Raw genomic sequence first — 21506 nt, forward strand, 5'->3', positions numbered from 1 at the left:
TAGCACATGCACTGAGTACTGTGGTGTACACCAGTGTGCTACAGTTCTTGGGTGGTGTATGTACAGATGTGCAGAGAAACCTTCTGTGGCCACAGAACATTGATATAGGACTGATCACAATTGCATGCACATGAGCATACTCAATGAATTGTCATCAGTCTGGCATGCTGATATGACATTCATTATCAAGTATCCTTTCTTGATTCACACATTCATTTAATTTGTTTGTGACAATAAAGATCATTACATATTGTGGCAGATACCAACAATACATAGCTCTGGGGAATACAATGCATCACAGTGTGGTAATCCTCCTCATACATGTGTTAGATCTATTTCTGGGGCACACATATTTAATATACTGGTCAGTCTTAACAATGATGGGATAAGTTCGATTCTTGCAAAAGGAGATTGTGGCTTTTCATGCATTACTATTTTCAAACATGTTATATTGATGAAATGCATGCTATGTAAGTACCCATAATGTATATACTGTCCTTGCAAACTGTCATATCAACTGAGCATGTCAATAACATTCATATGTCATATCACTTTCCTCTTTTACAATGTTAATTTGTGTAACTGTCACACCCTACAATATCATGTCTGCTATTATTTACCTATATTTGCTCAGGAAGTGTGACCAGCATTAATTAGTATGACATAAGTACTGCAAATTTTTCTTATTACAAATTTGTCTTTGTGACATATGCACTTCACATCAATTATCTTACTATAATTTGAACATTTACCCACCCCTCTTACATATTTCTGTATACATCTCTTTAATTTCTGTGCACATTGTCCTACAGTACACTTTTCCAGTCTGGAAACCCATGTATCGTAGTTACCCTTGAAGTTTCCCCTCCTCTCTTACTTATTTCGGTATACATCTCTTTGATTTCTGTGCACATTGTCCTCAGTTCACTTTTCTTGTCTTGACTTTTCTTGTCTGGTAACCCATGTATTGTAGTTACCCTTGACGTTTCCCCTCCTCTCTTACTTATTTCTGTATTTGTATGTATGATTTATGTGCACATTCTCGTCAGTTCAATTTTTCTGTCTTGTAACCCTTGCAGTGTAGTTAACAATGAAGCAAACTCATTCACAGTGTCTTTCTTGTATTGTAGTTACCCTTGATGCCCCCCCTTACTTATTTCTGTACTTGTATGTATGATTTATCTGCACATTGTCCTCACTTCACTTTTGCAGTCTGCTAACCCATGTATTGTAGTTACCCTTGACGTTTCCCCTCCTCTCTTACTTATTTCTGTATTCGTGTGTATGATTTCTGTGCACATTGTCCTCAGTTCACTTTTCCTGTCTGCTAACCCATGTATTGTAGTTACCCTTGACGTTTCCCCTCCTCTCTTACTTATTTCTGTATTCGTGTGTATGATTTCTGTGCACATTGTCCTCAGTTCACTTTTCCTGTCTGGTAACCCATGTATTGTAGTTACCCTTGACGTTTCCCCTCCTCTCTTACTTATTTCTGTATTCGTGTGTATGATTTCTGTGCACATTGTCCTCAGTTCACTTTTCCTGTCTGGTAACCCATGTATTGTAGTTAGCCTTGACGTTTCCTCTCCTCTCTTACTTATTTCTGTATTTATGTGTATGATTTCTGTGCACATTGTCCTCAGTTCAGTTTTCCTGTCCGGTAACCCATGTATTGTAGTTACCCTTGATGTTTCCCCTCCTCTCTTACTTATTTCTGTATTTGTGTGTATGATTTCTGTGCACATTGTCCTCAGTTCACTTTTCCTGTCTGGTAACCCATGTATTGTAGTTACCCTTGATGTTTCCTCTCCTCTCTTACTTATTTCTTTATTCGGGGTCTATATTATATCATCGAACACTTAAAAAAGCGAACGCTGATTGATCGACCTAATTTAAGCGAAAGCTTACAATCTAGAACTGTCAGATCAGCGATTTTTTTCCCAGGGAAAAAAATCACTGATCCAAAACACATACACACAACACAAGCACACCAAACAAACAGAAATCCACAAACATACACCTAAAGTCTGATACCTAACCCTACACTAAACTATGCACACACCACTAACTACCCACTTACCTTAACCCAAACCCTAATCCTAAGGTCCGTAACTATCGCACACTCACCTCACCCGCTCCCTAACCCTAACTCACTTAAATTCGCCCTAACCCTCATGTCCACTCAATTGCACACACACCTGACCTGAAAATACCGAAGCAACAGAAACGGACAACCAAATTCTTTCCCTAGGAAAAAATTCGAGTTTCTGCTTCTTCAATATTTTGCAGTTTCACGAAAATAAGTTTGATCAATCAGCGTTTGCTTTTTTAAGCGTTTGAGGATATAATATAGACCCCTTTGGTGATGTATGTATGATTTATGTGCACATTGTCCTCATTTCCCTTTTCCTGTCTGGTAACCCATGTATTGTAGTTACCCTTGACGTTTCCTCTCCTCTCTTACTTATTTCTGTATTTGTGTGTATGATTTATTTACACTGTATTTATGTACACAGTATTTATGTACACGGTACACTCAGGAAGCTTTCTCTGCTTGTATTATTTGCCTTATTTAGCTCTTCATGCTGTCCACATGAGCAGGGTTAACGGGTCTGCCCACAGAAAACCTTCTCTGTTTACTGTGGGTTTTTATGCTGCTCTGCATTGTTTCTTGGCTACCAACACTGCTGCTGGCCATGAAAACTTGTTTGTATTCCTGTACAAATGATGAGCAGCATGCGTATGTGATTAGTGCTGCTGTTCACCTGGCTAACACGAAAACATTGTGTAGGCTACACATGAAGCCTACGAGATTGTTCACAAATTGCTACGATTATCACCTATGAGAGGAGCAAAATAATTACTAGACAAAAACACAAGAAAACTCCTTCAAGATGCCAAAAGTTAACCTGAATTGCAAACTATTATCCAATATCTTTAAGACAGACAGGCAAATCATGGACACAAGCAAGGCATCAAATACATAAAATATTAGATGATCAGATTGCAAGAGAAATACCTTCATCACGGCATAGTGATGTGATATGTTAAATACATGAAGGCCGTTATAGTCTTAATGTTGGGAAAGAGCGAAGGTGTCACTATGTTACTCAAACATTAATCAGGATATTGTAAATTCTGTTTTGTCCAGAAACATTCTCAAAGAAGTGAGCCATAAGCACTAATACCCTTACCACAAAGTCCTTGACAAAAGGCAGGTGCTAAATTATGTGAGTTTGTGTAGGTTTGAAGACAAAAGCTACTTCATAGTTGTGGACTATTACTCTTATGATACAGAAATAATTAATGCACCCACCATCACAAGCTGACAAAAAATAGCCAAATTTCAAGATCATATTCAGAAGTTATGGAATACATATTGAATTGGTTCTAGACACTGGCAGACAGTTTGTAGATGACTACAGTTTTCTCATACTACATCAAGTCCTTTCTATCCTCAATCCTAATGGTAAAGCTGAAAGAGCAGATCAAACAGCCAAACAAAATACTGAGACAACATGATTCTCATAGATTGTTCATGTCATATTGAACTACGTCACATAGTGCTATAGATTTAAGTCCATCACGGCTAATGCTCATAAAGCAAATAAGGACTAATGCACCAATTGTAGAGTCAGATTATAACCTAAAACTATTCTATATGACTCAATAAAACAAAATTACCAATGTACTAAAGTTTCATGCAAAAAGTTCTACAACAGACTTTTCTCTGAACAACTTCTCTATATCCTTCACCCTGGTAAACGTGTGCCTCCCTAGAGGGGAAGAAGAAATGAGACACAAATGCTGCAGTACTTTTGTTTTTTTCAGCTGTTTATATGTTGTGTAAATAATAGTGTGTATATGCTTTGACAGGATCAGTCCAGATTGTAATATATGTATGCTTCAGCTGTGCACATCTGTCCTTTGCAATTAGAAACAGAAGTTTCTCTTTCCTTAGGGAAGGAAATGTGATGATAAGTAGAGTAGAACTGCTCAAATCTGTACATGCTGTGAATAAGTACTACATTCATTGCCTCTTTAAGACTATTGAAGGGAACAACTGCTAGACTCTGTATATATTATGAATATGTACTAGATTCACTACTTCTTTAAGACTACTAGAGGGCACAATTGCTAGAGTCTGTATATGCTGTGAATATGTACTAGATCCAGTGCCACTTTAAGACTGGATCTTAGACTGGGAGACTGGCTATCACAACTGTATATGCTGTATAGTGGCTACCAAAATGTTCCTGTGTGCTATTCAGCAACATTGGAGGTTTATTTTATGCCATCATTTACTACCATAATCCCTGTCCATGAATCATGATAGTTCACAGTCATATACTAACCATCATACATGAGATGCATTTAGACACACTTTATGGATAGCAAAGTACATCTGTATTCCCACTTTCTAAAAAAGTCATTTTATTTGTTGCTTTATCTGTCATATTCGATTCTCGGCTGGAGTGCCTTCTGTGTGGAGTCTGCATGTCCTCCCCGCAGTCGAGTGACCTCCGAAAGACATGCATGAATGGGCATGCCTTGCTGAAGGTTGGATGTCGGGCTGGCAATTCAGCACCATAAAAATCGACTGCCAATCATTAGTGGACTGGAGTTCTGCTGTGGCGGCCCCTAACCGGGAAAAGCCAAAAAGACATACAACAAACAACAATAAAGGTAAATGTAATCATCTAACATACTAATGAGCTCAAAAGGGTAAAGCACATGCACTGGTTCTCTCAAATGCTAAAATTGTATTGCAAAAGTATATCTTTTACTGTATTAGTTTAATGTGTTTGGCATAGGAAGATTAAAATTGTCATTAACAAAGGAAATAAACATATATTTCATAGTTCCCAAAATGACTATTTTGAAGAATGCAGTTACAAAGGCTGAGAAAGCAATACAAATGGAGTTACCACCTTAAATGGTGGGGCTTTATTTGAAATATTAACTATAAATGTTGTAGTATCTTAATTCTGAAGACATCACAAATTGCATTACTTTCCACCCAAAATTCACAGCAAGCATGAAGCTGTTTGCAGAAAAATCTTCTTTTAAGTGAATTCTGTTGCATTAATATTATTGAAATTTAGAATGAGAGCACCTTAATGACTGATATTTCCTGACATCTTGTCACTAACATAGTTTCATGTTCCATCTTGAAAATGTTACTGGATATCTTGTGCTGAACATAATGATTGGGAATATAACCTTTACAACTAACAGACGAATGGTTGCTGTTCAACATTTTACAATGGCTTTTCTCTGCCAGTAGTAATTTGTTTACTTCAAACCCGTTTTTTGTTTTGGAAAATCTTCAAGAGTTTACTGTTGCTTGTTTTATTTTTCTTAGAATGTTTTCCAGGATGAAAAATATTCATTGCTGTGATCCTAGGAATGCAGTTCTTTCCATGATGCTAAGACACTACTGTTTGTATCTTTCTGATGCTGTGGTTGATAGACTGCAGAATACAGCTTCTGTAACTTGATACAGGATAACTAGCACACTGTATGTTGCACATAAAATTCTGAAATGAAAAGTCAAGACTTTTACATGGATCATCTATCGCTGTACAGTCCTACATGAACACCTCAGTGAAAAAATGCATTCAGTATTTTGGGTTTCTGTGATTTCTACATGACATCGTACAGTTCTCCAGCTGTTGTTTACATCATTGTATAATATTTACTATCTCTGTCTGAAATTAATTATAGTTTGGTGATATGTAATTTAATGAAACATCTCAAAGTAGAACTATGAGTACTTTACTGCATGAAAGCTGGCAGATGACTAATTCTGACTCTCTTGTTATTTAAACTTTATAACTTGTTTTCCTCAAGTAGCTAACCTGATAAATCAGTATTACTTTACGATATCTGACAGCACAATAAGGAGGTCAATGGCTGCATCTCCAGCAGGGGCAGCTCATGGCATACCTCTCAACCTCTTTGAGCAGGAAATCTAGACAAAGCCATAAATAATGTGGGGGAACAAGGACCTCAAAATAGGGACACTTGAAATATCACTCTTACATACTTAGAAAGTTGATAGAATAATAGGTTTTGCATTGGCATGAATTTTTGGAAGTGTATGAGGTCTGAAACTGAAGTGTCTGGCATTATTTTTTAATTTAATCATCAATGATTTGCCAGTGACTTGCCAGAAAACCACAATTTTACGAGAAACAGACCAAAACTCTGAAGCAAAAATGTAGACATTCTGCAAAAAACTGGACAGTTGAGAGGTATTGTACTGGCCCTTTGGTTGCAGCATCCCCTAATGAAAGCAAAACAAAACAAAAATAAAAAAAAAATCTAATTTTATTTTATTGATTAATTTTTTTACACTTAAAAATAATAATCAACTTTCTCATTTCTGGAACACACAACCTTTCACAAACTACTGTGCAAGCATGTAGTTCTGACTTCTGATGAAAAAATAGTTCATTCAGCTTGCTGGTTGGTTCTCTAAGACACCTTAGCATTTAAAATAAGGCAGTTTTAACTTATTACAGATCCTCCTGCTGTTTTTAGAATAGCAGAAACATCTCTGAAAAAACTGACTGATTGGATTACTTATGAAGAAGTGAAGAACCCATTTCCTATGGGCTTGAGCGGCCTCAGATGCCTGTTTTGGTTATCTGTCCTTTCCTAAAGGTTACTCGATGTGTTTTATGGAATCTGTTGACTTTGATGGTCTGTTCTTCAATATACTGTAACTTGAGGCATATTGATCTTGATGATTCAGTACAGAATCTATTTTGGAGTCTCTGAGCCTATCCATAATCAAGTGACCTCGTCATGCTAATGAAACACAGCCTGAAATGTACAGGATTTATCTGCTGTCATTGCAGACCTGGGCTCCTGAGTAAAAGGATCCTCTTCTTTGATCTCCGTGTTGCAACCGTAGTCCTTCTGTATTACCACAATTAATCATCAAGGGCATCCCTACCAAAGCCAAGGAAGTTATTGTTCCTCTGTATTCTGCTCTGGTTAGACCTATTATAGAATATAATGTACTATTTGGCACGTATCCCATTAGACATATTAAAATACTTGAAAGACTATAGAAGTTGCTAACAAAAAAGAATTTCTAGTGTCAGGAAAGACTGGAATCATTCTCCTTGTTCTGAGTGTCATATTGTCTCCTGAGGGATGACCGGTGTCTTGCATTCCATGCAATCCCATTATATGAGATCTGCTTTTTCTCAATCTGTAAGGCAGTACAACTACTACTAGAACAGGATATCTGAATCTACATCAGGGAATAAATACAACTAATTGGAGAGATGGGTCGATCACCCAAAACTTCCCATTGCCCTGGAATAGACTCCCCTTGCATGTCAAGCTGTGCACTTCCTCATCTACCTATAAACATAGCTTAGACAATCAAATGGGTACCCAAAATTACAATCCTAGAATTACAGGCCTTACCTTCATTGACAAGATTGGTAGAGACTGAGTGTGGTTGTTGGCAAGGCAAACATAGATTTTGGTCTAATAGCCTTGTATTTCCTAAGATTCCTATGACTTCTATAACAATATGTGGATATGCATATATGCAACCAGGTATATATCACTTTGTCGACTGGCAGATCATCGAACTGCCATTCCGCAAACCCCTAATTATCAAAGTCACTAATCGCCAAATGGAATTTTCAGCAAAACATTTCCTAGGGCAAACCAATGAGAGGTCACCCTAGTGACCATAAACCAAATAATAAAATGTAAAACCTTTCCAGGTGGGGGCCTTCAACCCCCACACCCCCACTAACTAAATATACCAACTCTGAGATCATACTACAGTGGAGAAAAGAGTAAATTCTAGATTGTGGCCAACCTTTGTTTTGCCCTTGGAAAAGTTTCACTGAAAACTCTGTTAGGTGATTAGCGGCTTCGATAATTAGGGGTTTGACGAATGGCGGTTTGATGATCTACAACAAACAATTGTAAAAGCTGTTGTCATGAGGCTACAGTCACAGTATTGGATATATTTTATGTAAAATATGTTAATTTAGAATACCAATAAAATATTAAAACAAGGAATAAAAACCTTACTTGTTGATGAAGTCAAGAAAATCTGTTGACCATAAATCTGGATGCTGCACTGTTGGGGGAGGGTTTCTGTGGAAAAACATGATATTGAATTACAGCTTGAAACATATAAAACAAATAATACTGAATTACAGCTTTCAACATATTAGACATTGTGTCAGGAAATGTAAAATGAGAAGTTGTTGAAAGTATTCAGAACATATAAAAATAAGCTGTCTAAAGAGAGCATAATTTGATAAGGTCACTTGGAGGTGTGTGTGTGTGTGTGTGTGTGTGTGTGTGTGTGTGTGTGTGTGTGTGTGTGTGTTTTGAAATATGTGTATATATGTGCGTGTGTGTGTGTGTGTGTGTGTGTGTGTGTGTGTGTGTGTGTGTGTGTGTGTGTGTGTGTGTGTGATATATCTATAATTATTTATCCATATGTTTATCTATCTATCTAATCTATCTAAATACTTGCTATCTGTGTACTAAATCTGTTCTCTCACATAAAAAAAAATAGTACAAGCCGCACAGACATCACAGTCTGTCGCATATGTGTTCTAGTTCAAGTCCTTCAAAATGACACTGACTGTCATCACAAATAATGACCTGTAATGGAAGAAACAAATGCAGTCAACTTTCACAGAGCTTTAACAGAAAAAAAAAAGAACAAAAACATTCAAAACCAGTGAGAAATAGAGAATGAACCAAAATGCAAAAACTATTACTAGGGAAACAAGCTGGTAAGGCCTGAAGAACATTTCAAATGCATTATGTCATAATAAACAAATGCACATAATTCTGAAAAACTTAACACTTTCACCTCATATTTTCAACATATCTGCTGACCACAGAATCAGAAGTGTGGCATTGAATCTTTGCAACTCAGATACAAAATGTAGTAGGTAAAAATGGCATTGAAACAACATTTGTACATAAAACTAATAACAGCACACAACACATAAATAACAGTGCCCCTAAAATGATCTCCTTCAAAATATAGCTAAAATGTTATACTCTATATGTCAGTCAGTTAGTTAAAATTGGAAACATACCTTTTAACGTCCATTTCAAGAAATGCCTGCTGTTCTCCTAAAATTAAACAGGGTGGGTTAGCATTTTGGGCCTTATTCATAGTCGGTAGCACAAATGCATTAGAGAATTTGGGGATGAATGCAGAGAAGCACAGCTGAGCCTCGATTCAGAGACCAGTTATGCCAGTTTGTGGTGTGTCTAAATGTAGGTAAGCAAATGAGCAAATAATGAGATGGCAGTAAGAAGTGATGCAAATATTCTTATGCTAATTAAGGCTATTTTATGCCAACTGCAATTCATAGTCAGTTTTTCCTGTGCTTGTCACAGATGCGGTATAAAAAGGGAAGACTCACTAAAAGTATCAGAGTTGCAATAGGCAAAAATGCTATCTCTTGAGACAAACTTTGCTATTTATAAGTCAGATTGGCTTGTCTTGGTTGGGACAAAACCGCTTAAGCCCAGCAATGCTCACCCACCAAGCAGGCAGAAATATAGGCAAAGGATTACTAATTATAAATTTGATAATCAGGAAATCCTTGATAGGTTTAGAGTGGACAGGGGGCATTGTAAGGGTCTTAGAGGTCATGTTTGACCACCATGGGGCAGTGTGTGGACTTCTTATTCTTGTGGACACCAAAGTATGTATAGCCCTCACTATACATGTTACAGGGACCTTCCAGAGACAGTCTGGGGACACTTTGGGGATCTAACAGGCTTCTACTTTAAGGATACTGAAGGATTTTCTTGATGTAGTCTTGGCACATGTGGATCTGTGCATCTATTTCCTGGTGTCACCTTAGGACCAAGCTTGTACTAGGAATGCTTTTTATGGGATGGCACATTTTCCTGAGGTACTCGGTGTAATAGATGGCACCCAATTTGCAATCATGGCCCAATCCAGGATAACAGGGTGAGTGGTATCACAATAGGAAGCACTTCCATTCCATTAATTGCCACGTAGTGTGTGATGCATGGGGATGCATCACCAATGTGTCTACCCATCATCCTGGCAATGGACATGATTCACATATCTGGCAAACTACACACTCTACCAACTCTTCCTGCATGGTAGGATACCCAGTAGTCATCTTACTGGTAAGAGGAAAGGTTTTTTTAGTAAATAGTTATTAATGTTAAAGGTAACTGCTGTATATTAATGTGTATTTTCTTATTTTGTCTTCTGTCACCTTTCTCTCTCTCTTTTTTGTAAGGGGATGCTGAATATCCACTGAAGCTATGGCTCATGACTCCAGAAAGAAATCCATCTGGAGCTGTGGAGGAGAAATATAACACATTCCTGTCCCAAGCCTATATTGTGATTTAAAAAGTGTTTGGCCTCCAGAAGAGCCATTTCAGGTGCCTGGACAAGTCTGAAGGTGCCCTTCATTATGACCCAGTTAGTGTGTGTAGGATGTTCGCTGCGTGTTGCATTTCGTGTAATATGATTATGTACCAGTGTGATGGTGAAGTGACCCTTGCTATCACTGCAGCTCTCATTTGTAGTTCTCCTTTGACTAATGATGACCAGTATCAGGCCTGTGCAGGGCATACAGGTTAAGAGACAGCATTTAGTCCAGAACTATGGAGGACCAGGGCATTCAGGTTAGTGCTGCCTTTATTTATTTATTTATTTTTTTTAGAAAAACACATAATATAATTGATGCATACTGTAATATATGTGAGCTATGCTGTGTTGTGAATGGTCTACTGTCACTGTTCATCTGAAATTCTATCTCATGTAAAAATATATATTTTTTTTATTTCTGTGTATCTGAGTGCTCTCTGATTCCTGTGCAGTGATGCTGAAAGGCAGAAAATGAATAAAGTCAACAGTTGTACATGTTATATTTAATGACTGTTTTTTTAATGATTTATTTAGTATTTAATAGAAACTGGTACTTTCCCCAGTGAAAAATTTTAACTTTCATTTTCAATTTATCTGAAAAGAGTTATGTTGCACTGCACATCAGATTTCTTCCTTACTGTCATGTAAAATATTAATGAGGATGGAAGCTTTCTTCATTTGTGCAGTGATAAGTCTGTGTATGTACCTGATGCATGTACATAGACTTCCCTCCCCCCACAACACAACTGCATTTAAGCACAAATATACAAGACTGAAGTTTCAGATTACAGTGAAAGTAATAGCTGAAAAGGGAATAACTTCAAATATATGTCCACCCCAATCCCCCCACCAACTAAACTTTAGTTTCATTACAGAAACATACTTAGTTTAGTCACAGTAGCTCCAGATCAAAGGAGTCATACAAATATCCTATTGATAGGCCTGGTGATGGTGCAATAGATCTGGAGGATGGGCTACCATGACAACTGTAAGGTGAGTTAGTATGAAGGTGTGATCTACAGGAGGAAGTTGATCCTGCTGTCAGTGACCTGACAGTGTTTTGTAACCATGACCTTGACATGGAATGTGAGGTTCTCCTAGATACAGATGACCATTGACATGGCCTGTAATGAATGTGCTGTGATTGCTCACTGTGAGTGCTGACATTTCTGTCTAGACAGCCAGCGTCAGTATCATGTGATCTTCCCCCAAGTGATCGGATGGCCCCCATCCCTTTCCCCTGGTTAAACTGAGCCCAGCTTGACTCTTGTATGTCCAAACCAATGTACAAATGGAGGCTGCAACTGATGCCTGGTGAGCCACCATGCTACGTGTCAGTGAAACCATGGCATTATCCCTTCTTTCCGACAGTTCTAATTACTGTTTGAAATCATCATGCATAACCTGTAGGACCTTAACGTATTGTTCAGTAACTACATTTTATTTATTTATTTATTTTATTTATTTGACATTTGTTGACCGGGTTAGTCCAGCTGGGACAAAGCCCTTTTTCAGTGGAGACCCGGGGAGAAAAGCTCCATAGTAATTACATACAATATGTTGAATAAGTATTAAGTTAATAAAACAAGAAAAAAGATCATAGAACATAGAATAAGTAAAGCAGATTAAGCATGCATGGCTATTAGAATCAACATTATAGCACATGTAGGTACAATGCAGAGTTCATAAATACAAATGGTTATAATTGTAAGGAATACAAGATTGTTAAGAGTGTAGTTACAAATAAGTAAGAATTTCTAAGCTTAATATTTAACTGATAACAAGATATACAAAAACAGCAAAGACTGGCATAGCATATAAAGATAAAAGGTAAAAGTAGTGAAAAGAATTTTAAAAAGAGAACAGAGGCAAATACACAAAATAAAACAAAAATAAAAAGGATAGAATAGCCAAGAGAGGTGAGTCAGTCAGGCGGGAGACAGCCCTAACATAGTTTAGTTTTGTTTAAGTGATTTTTTACTGCCTTTCTGAATAGGGATTTGGATCTAGGAGTCGAATGTCTACTGGTAATTTATTCCAGTTTGCAGCAGGCAGATAGCAATAAAGGTTTTTTCCTAAGTTAATCATGGGTTTGTAAATGGACATGAGATGTTGTTCAGAGCTCCAGAGAGTTCTTACAGGGGTGTAGTGGGAGATTATAGAGGTGATGCTAGGGCAAAAAGTGGGCTGGTAAAGAATAGAATTAATTATTTGCAGCTGAGGATTGAGGAGGTTATGGGGAAATTCTAACCAGTTCAGTTTCCTGAGAGCGATGCAGTGATGAGATGAGTAAGGCATCTCAGCAGCAAATTTAGCTACCTTGTTGTAAGGGGATTCTAGTTTAAAAATAATCGTGGTCTGTAGATTGGTGAGAATTTGAGTGCCATAAAAAAGGGCAGGTAATAGATAGGCATGAGAAAGAGCTATTTTAGCTTTGCTTGAGAGAAAGTTTTTATTTCTATAAAGGAGACCAGGTTTTTGTTTGGTTTTCTAATGTTACTCAGAACATGTAGGTCAAACTGGCTGGTGCATCAAGGCAAATGTCTTCGGATCGGTCAGATGCTTCTGCACAAAGCAAGGGGCGAAACTGAAGGAACATGTGAAAGGGAAGAAGAAATTAAGCCCATTCACAGGACTGAGGAAGGACTTTAAAATTAATTCATGGACTTTGTATCAAAATGGTGCGTATCATGTTAACAGTGAAAACTGTTCTTTGTGCAGTGTAAATGATAGCCTAAATATAGCAAAATTGACTGATTTAGTTATCAGCAGTTGTTGCTATTCTTTCGGCTTTTCCTGGTTAGGGGTCACCACAGCGGAACTCCAGTCTGCTAATGATTGGTAGATTTTCACGGAGCCGAGATGCCAGCTTGAAGCCCAACCTTCAACAAAGGCACAAATGGCACCACGTTCATTCCAATACATTTTCCTACTTTAGTAGATATGCTATGGGATGTTAAAAGGTTTTGCAGAAAGTTGCACCTCAGAGCATTTTTTTCAGATAAAAATTCTGATAAAGTGGTTAATGTGGAGGAATTTGATGATTCATTGTTTCCATTTATGATAATCCATTTTTTGATATGTTGGATTTTCATGGTGAATTCGATGTGTCTTTTGAAGATGTTCCTGATGCTGAATTTGAATATGTAACAGAGTATGGGAAGTTAAGTGTGCCAAAGGTGCCATATGTTAGTACAATTTCACAGTCCAAGACTTCTGTTGTTATTAATATGTTTGAGACAATGCTATGCAAACAGGTGGAGGTAGAATTCACGAGGTTCTTGAAAAAGACTAAACAATTTAATTTAAATAAGAGTGAACAGGTTGCTCTTAAAGAGTTAAGTAAATTTAATGTGTAATACGTCTTCACACAGACTGACAAAGGGGGAAATTGGATGATCATGTCCAGGACAAATTATAACGAAATGCCTGGGACCTGTTATCTGACAAAGTATACCAGAGGCTTGAGTTTAATCCTATCACAGAGTATAATTCTCTGTTGTTAGATTTGTTGGAAATTGGTGAATGCTTAGGATTATTTTCAGCCTCAGATGTCAGGAGGTTGTATATTAAGGATCCCAGGAATGTTCAGTTTTTTGTTATTCTAAAAATTCATAAGTGCCTGGAAAAACCTCCTGGAAGACCTATAGTGTCAAGTGTGGGGGCAGTTTTGCAGAATGCTGGCATTTTTTTTGGGATTCTCAACTCAAAACAAATCTTTGCAGGGTATTATCACATATTAAAAACACCAGGGAATTATTGGATTGTGTAAAGAACAGCAGATGACAGAATGATTTTTATTGGGAGTGTGTAGATATTAAATCATTATATGCTAGCATAAAAATCAAACAGGGTTTGGAGATGTTTCAAAAATGTTTGGGGAAGGACCTCGCACTTCATTTATCATCCACTTGTTGGAATTTTGCCTTACTCATAATTATTTTGTTCTGATAAAGGATATTTCTTGCAAATAGAAGGTACTGCTATGGGTGCTTCCTTTGCCCCTTCTTATGCAATTCTCTTTATGGCACACTTTTAAAATTCATTTATGTATTTAAAAGAATTGTACTTAAGGAATGTTGTTTTGTATAAACGGTACATAGAGGATTTAACTTTTGTATGTAGGGGTGATTCTACAAATTTTGATACATTTATGGAAGATTTAGGTAAAAATACCTTTGGTTTAGAATTCATACACAGGACACGTAGGCACACAATACAATCCCTTGATGTGGAATTGTACGTGGATTCCAGTGATAATATTCTGTTTAGACCCTACCACAAAGAAACTGCTGTCAATAATTTTTTGTATGCTACCAGTTCTCATCCATCCCATCTGTTGAAATCTCTTCCATATGGGAATTCAGGCGTATCTTCACCAGGATCTACTTGAGATTGCCGATGTTTCAAAATGCAGGCATCCATATGGCTGACACCATATGGTGAACAGTTTGAAACACTGACAACCTGAAATAGTAGTGCAAACAAACAAAAACTGTGTTGGGCAGGGGAGCAAGCCCCCCTGCACCCCCCAAACCCCCATGCTACTTAAATATTCTCACTCCGAGATTGCACTACAGTGCAGGAAAGGGGAATCTCCCAGTTCTTCACTGTAGCAGGATCTCCGCTATCATTTGTCGGCCTTTCAAATGTTTGGTCATATGGTGTCAGCCATATGGGTGTCAAACATTTGAAATTTCAATCAAATGAAGGGCTCCCCTTCACCAACACTTCTGAGAAAGATCAATTGGGAATAGAGTTTAATAAGGTCAGATGCAGGTTACTTAGTAGGGGCTATTCACAAAAGGTAATCTCTGAGGCTGAAATGAGGGTCATAGGAGCAGACAGATATCCTATTGGTCATGTATATAATGATGGATATCTTGGTATCAATAGGGGGATGGTTTATAGGGAAAGGGGGCATCTTATGGATAAAATGAACAAGCAGGATGCCTTGTTTTTTGTAAACAAATTTTTACCATTTTCTGACACTCTTAGAATGATAGTAACTTATGGCCGGTGATCAGTGAGGATGATAGTGTAGGCAAGCTTTTTCCCAATAAGATTACTTTCTCTTTTGGCAGGTTTCTGAATCTTAAGGAGCTTTTAAATTTAAGAGAATGAAACCAAGCAAGAAGTTAGAGAGATGGGATCTTTGACATGTGGCAGATGTAGGTTGTGTAGTAAGATAAGAAACTTACATGGTACTTACATCAATGGAAGAAAATTTGCAGCTAGGCACCATTTTGATTGTGGTTCTCATGGGGTGGTATATATTTTGGGCTGTGTATGTTCTCCTATCAAGTGGTATGTGAGACAGATGAAGAGGAAGGTTAAACTGAGAAATTTGGAACACTTGGGGGACATCAGAAATGAGCCCAACATTTTTGTTCAACACATAATGGTGCATTGGCAGTTTTTTTCTTTGGGGTGTTAGCTAGACGACAATGTGAAGAATACACTGGGAATGTTTTCACTCAAAAATTATTGCAATTGGAAACAAGGTTCATTGTTAATTTTTGAACCTTACATCCCAAGGGAATGAACTTAGAAGTTAATTTGTAATTTTTGATGTTTTAATGCACTTTGAAATGTAATATAGGGTGTCGGTATGGTGCACAATTTGATGCATAGTTTTTGTGTTAATATGCTCTTTCTTTTCACTTTTCATGTCTTGTTGCTGGGTGCATATTTATTGGTATTTTAGTGGTTCTCATTGATGTTAATTGGTTGATTATGTGTTAAGTGTTTTCACTCATTCTTGTTTAAAAGGACTGTTACAGATATGATATAGCATTCCTTGAAGGCATTGAGCCAAGGTACCAGAAGCAGAAATAAAAGAATTTTGCAGTCTTCTGCTGAGTCCCTGGTTTTTAGTGTTTTTTCAAGTCTTCAGTTTCATTGTGTTTTGCAACATGTATGTCAAATTTTAGTTGATCATCAATAATGACTCCTAGAAGTTTGGTGTGACTTTCAACTGAGATGAGTGTGTTGTTATGGGAAGTGATGGTGAAAGATGGTAATATTTTCAGTGAGCAGTAGCACGTCAAACAACTTGCAAGTAGTTCCCCATAATTAAACACTCAGTTAATTTAAAAACACAATGCAGTTCAAAATGCATTGCAATTCACCTTTAAAATTGGGACAGGAGCTGTTAATTACCCTGTGAATAACTATTACTTATTTTATAACGTTCATCTTACTTTTGGATGTCTGCAATATCTTAAGTAATTTGCCACCTATCTTGACTACTTGTGAATCAATATGGCACAGTTCAACCTTGCGGTGTAATTTCAGGCCAATTTACATATTTTGTATACAAATTAGACTAATTTATATGCAGATCTATTACTCGTAGTGTAACGCAAACATGTTACAAACTACATCAGCATATTCCAGATATTCGCTGATTCTGAATACATGTGACATGCTACATGAATGAGTCTGATAATGCATGGATGTACTTTGGATGTTTTTGAACTCCACAGCAGTTTGCAGCAACGCCAAACTATTTGTGAACATGCACTGCTTGGCCAAAACTAGCTAATATAGAGATACACTGATAAAATTCAAAATGGAGTAATCTGAATGTCAGATTGCAATGAATGTGATGATTAATCCATTGCTATCCGGGATTGTGCATCACACTATAACAAGTAATACATATACAATGTAATCAGACATTCATCTGTTCAGCATAGAGAGAAAGTACTGCTATTACTACTTAAGAGATCATGATAATAAATAAAAAATGTCAGTCAATTGTATGAAAATAGTAATCTGTACAGGTAACTCTGTAAATGTATTAGTAATGTTCAATTATACAATGACCCTCCATCAATATTCCAAAACATGCACACTGATTGGTCAGCATGCCTGTTGTAAATCAGACTTATACTAATGGAAAAAGGTCCAGTCGCCTGGACTTTTTCCATTAGTATGTCTTTTTTTTTTTTTTTTTTTTTGTTAGACAGCAACGGACAACAGAAGAGCTCCATTGCTGTAATCTCGCTATGTTAAATGGGTTTAACATAGTGAGATAGCTTAAAAAAAAGCAATGGAGAAAGGAAGATCTCCGTTGCTTTTTTAAAAGCTGTCTTGCTATGTTAAATGGGTTTAACATAGTGAGACAGCTTTAAAAAAGCAATGGAGAAAGGAAGATCTCCGTTGCTTTTTCTAAAGTTATCTTGCTATGTTAAACTCTTTTAACATAGCGAGACACTTTTAAAAAGCAAGAGCACCCCGGCACTATCAGGTTTTGCCTCATATCATGCTTTCCGGGCCCCAAAACTTGGACCAAACCACAAAAGGAGGGGGAGTATTCATATTCATCAAAGATACCCACACCTCCAGGTTAGTGGCAATGCACGAAGCATTGGAGACCATTCAGGTGCAACTAACCATAGGCAAAACTGCATTACAATTTGTAGCATGCTACAGACCACCCTCTCAAACTCAGGAACCCCACACAGCCTTCCTGAAGACACTGGAGAGTATGAATGTCTCTCCAAATACCATCATATTGGGAGACTTCAACTACCCAAACATAGACTGGGAACATTACTCAAGCCCAAACACCCTAGCCCAAAGGTTCCTAGAATTCATAAACTCAAATGCAATGGAACAACTGGTCACCATTCCCACAAGAGGAGACAATATACTAGACCTGATCATCACAAACATGGGGACAAAATGCTCCACACCGGAAGTATATCCCTCATTGGTGAGATCAGACCATAAATTAATCTCACTGGAAATCCACATCCCGCCCCCACCCCCTGCACAAAAGATCACAGTGAAGAACTTCTCAAAAGCCAACTTCACACTTCTTAAGACTGAAGTGGTATCCTTCAAGGTCCCTGGGCCAGTGGAAACCACAACCCACACTGCTGAATCCTTTACAAATGCCTTCTATGGGCACCTTCAGGAATGCATGGATCATGCAATCCCAAATAAAACCAAGACCCATTCCCCCAAAGGCAGGAGCCCGGTCTGGTGGACCCCAGCCATAAACAAACTTTACAACAGAAGGAGGAAGCTACTACATAACAGAGCAAAATCCCTAAAAGGGAAAGCATCTCTGATCAGTACTAGCAAAAAACTATGATCACTCATAAAATCATCCAAGGCCAACTTTGAGAGAAAAATCGCAAAAGACACAAAAGACAATCACAAGGCCTTCTGTAGCTATGTTAGAAACCTGGGTGGAAACTCCCAGATATGCTCAGAGTTAGTCCAAAATGACACAAAATACACTGAACCCACTGACATTGCCAACATTCTGGCAGACAGGTTCAGTGCAAATTTCTCCTCCCTCCCCAAAAGGAGAAATAACTATCCCAGAAGAGTGTAGCCTCCCTAACATCTCAGATGCCCAGGTGAGAGCCGCCCTCTCTAAAGCTAAAAACACAGCATCAATGGGACCGGACGGTGTCCCGGGCTGTGTGCTACATGAACTCCAAGAGGAACTAAACCCACACATAAGGCTGCTGTTTAATCTTAGCCTTGATATGTACCCAAAGAGTGGCGTACGGCAACAGTGGTCCCACTTCACAAAGGCGGTGCTTCTACGGACCCTGGAAATTACCGCCCCATAAGCTTGACGAGCCTGGTCTGCAAAGCTATGGAGAGGATCATTATGGAACTCATAAACAAAGACATCGGGGACCTACAAACATTGGATCCTACCCAATTTGGCTTTGTCAAGGGCAGATCCTGCCTTTTGAACTTGGTCGACTTTTTTGAAACAGTCACTAAGGCCATTGATGAGGGTAAGGCAGTTCACACAGCCTACCTTGACCTTGCAAAAGCCTTTGACACAATACCCCACTCGGGCATCATAGACAAACTCACCAGCTTAAATGTAAACCCATATGTCACGAGATGGGTTGCAAACTGGCTCAAGGACAGAACCCACAGGGTCAGAGTTGCTGGAGCTATGTCAGACTCTAAGCCAGTCGCAAGCGGTGTCCCACAGGGCTCAGTCCTGGGACCCCTCTTGTTCGGCATTTATTTTTCCGAGGTACAGGCAAACATAGGAGGATTGTGGCTGACAAAGTTCGCAGATGACTGCAAACTGGGCGCCATAATTGATACTCCAGCGGACACAAACATCCTTCAGAGAGGCCTCATAGAAATGGATAATTGGTGCCAGAGCCATGGCCTTAAGCTGAACGCCAAAAAATGTATAGTCATACCCTTTGGGAAAAACAAGGTACCCACAAATTACCACATAGGTGGTAATCCATTAAGTACGGAAGAGGTAATCATGGACCTAGGGACCCAGGTTGACAGTAACCTGTCATTTGACACTCAAATTGCCAAAGTGGTTAGGAAGACCTTCTATATTGCCCACCTTATCATGAAGGGTTTCACATCTAGATCAAGAGTGGTCATTGTGCCCCTGTACTCTTCTCTTATCAGGCCAATGATTGAGTACAATGCCCCATTTGGGATGTATCTTCCCCGACACCTGCAGCAGTTGGAAAGACCCCAAAAGTTCCTCACCAAGAGGATAAAGGGTATTAAACATATGTCATATGCTGCCCGACTGAAAAAACTCCAGCTCTATTCAGTCGCATACCGCCTACTCAGAGGTGACCTGTGCCTGACATACAAGGCCATGTCCAATCCGGAATTAATGGACATGCTCCACCTCAGAAAATCTAAATCCATCAGAGCCATGAGAGCAAGAGACTTAAACCTCAACACAGAAATAAATAGGACATGCTGGAGGGACAGATTCATAACCCAGAGGCTCCCTACACTCTGGAACAGAATCCCAATCCATGTTAGGCAGAGCCCATCACTAACTCTATTCAAGAGAAATCTTGACGAGTGGATGGGAGATCGTAGGTTTACCCCGGGGGTCATGTCTGTGTCACTACTAGACATAGGCACAGTAAACTAAACCCTAAATGGGCATAGTATTCTCATCCTAAGGGGTGGTGAAAGCCACACATACTCTGGCTAGGCTTATAAATGCCCTAGGGCAGATAGCCTGGTACGAACCTATGAACCTATGAACCTATGAAGATCTTCCTTTCTCCATTGCTTCCACACACAGCTCTGATGTACTGCGTAAGCATACGCATGCGCAGTACATCACAACTGCCGCAGAATACCGGGCAGCTGTGGAAGGGCAGCACGGAGGCATTATACAATGCCATTATTTAAGAAAAGTAAATATATTTTTTCTTAAATAATGTCATTGTATAATAGCAATAACCCACTTCTGGGTGTGGGAAATGCTGGATTTACCCATGGATGTCTTTGTTTGGCCACTCGGTCTTCGCCCTCGTGACCATACCACGCCAACTGTGGGTAAATCCAGCATTACCCACACCCAGGTGTGGGTTGTGGCTTAAATATCAGTAATGCTGACTGCATATAATACACTTATAAAATAAAACTTGCAGTTACAGATGTAAGTACTGTGTAGCATTGCATTGCAAATGTATGGCCTTTTTATTATTTTAAGAACAGTTTCTGGGACAAATAACTAGATATAAGTAAAAAGAATTGCTGAACTTAATTGTTTGTTCATAAGTATTTCTTGCTGCACATACAACATGGCTGAAAGGACACTCCCCACACCCTAGTCAGACTGACTTTTTGGGAAGGGGAATGGGAGTTACTTTGCTTTAATACTGACTGGCAAATGCCCTTTCAAAGAACAAGCTGTTTTACTTCATTATTGTTCATTAGATAAAGTTCTGCAGAAAAAGAAATTCCTTGAATTGTTACGTTTCAGTATTTGCAGTTCAGGTTCTCCACAGAGTGATACATGCTTTTTTTTTTTCAAACAAAAGACAAACCTGCAGTTAAACTTCTTCAGTACTCTACACAATGCAGTAGAATATTTCACTACTGAATTTTAATAATTCACATGTGTATGCATTCAGTAATTACAATCTGACAAGATAAGACAAAAATTAAAATGATAGCAGGGAATATAAGACATGTATATGTGGAATACAGCCAAATACAGGTAAACAATATTCTCCTTCTCTCTTTTACTTGAAGCTGAGGAAGAAATACAATACAGTTCTCAACAAGAAAATAAAAATGTCAAGAGATT

General features: G+C 38.3%; 1 protein-coding gene across 1 annotated transcript in view; it reads right to left on the reverse strand.

Moving 5' to 3' along the window:
* Nucleotides 1-21506, reverse strand: part of MYO3A (myosin IIIA) — a 2697794-nt gene that overhangs the window by 1471756 nt on the left and 1204532 nt on the right. The window contains exon 8 of the mRNA XM_044064554.1: nt 8071-8136. Coding sequence (XP_043920489.1) covers nt 8071-8136 — 66 coding nt within the window. The remainder of the gene's footprint in view (nt 1-8070; nt 8137-21506) is intronic.

The sequence above is a fragment of the Protopterus annectens genome, chromosome 3.part0 (genome assembly GCF_019279795.1).
Source record: "Protopterus annectens isolate FY-2018-M chromosome 3.part0, PAN1.0, whole genome shotgun sequence".
NCBI lineage: Eukaryota > Metazoa > Chordata > Ceratodontiformes > Protopteridae > Protopterus > Protopterus annectens.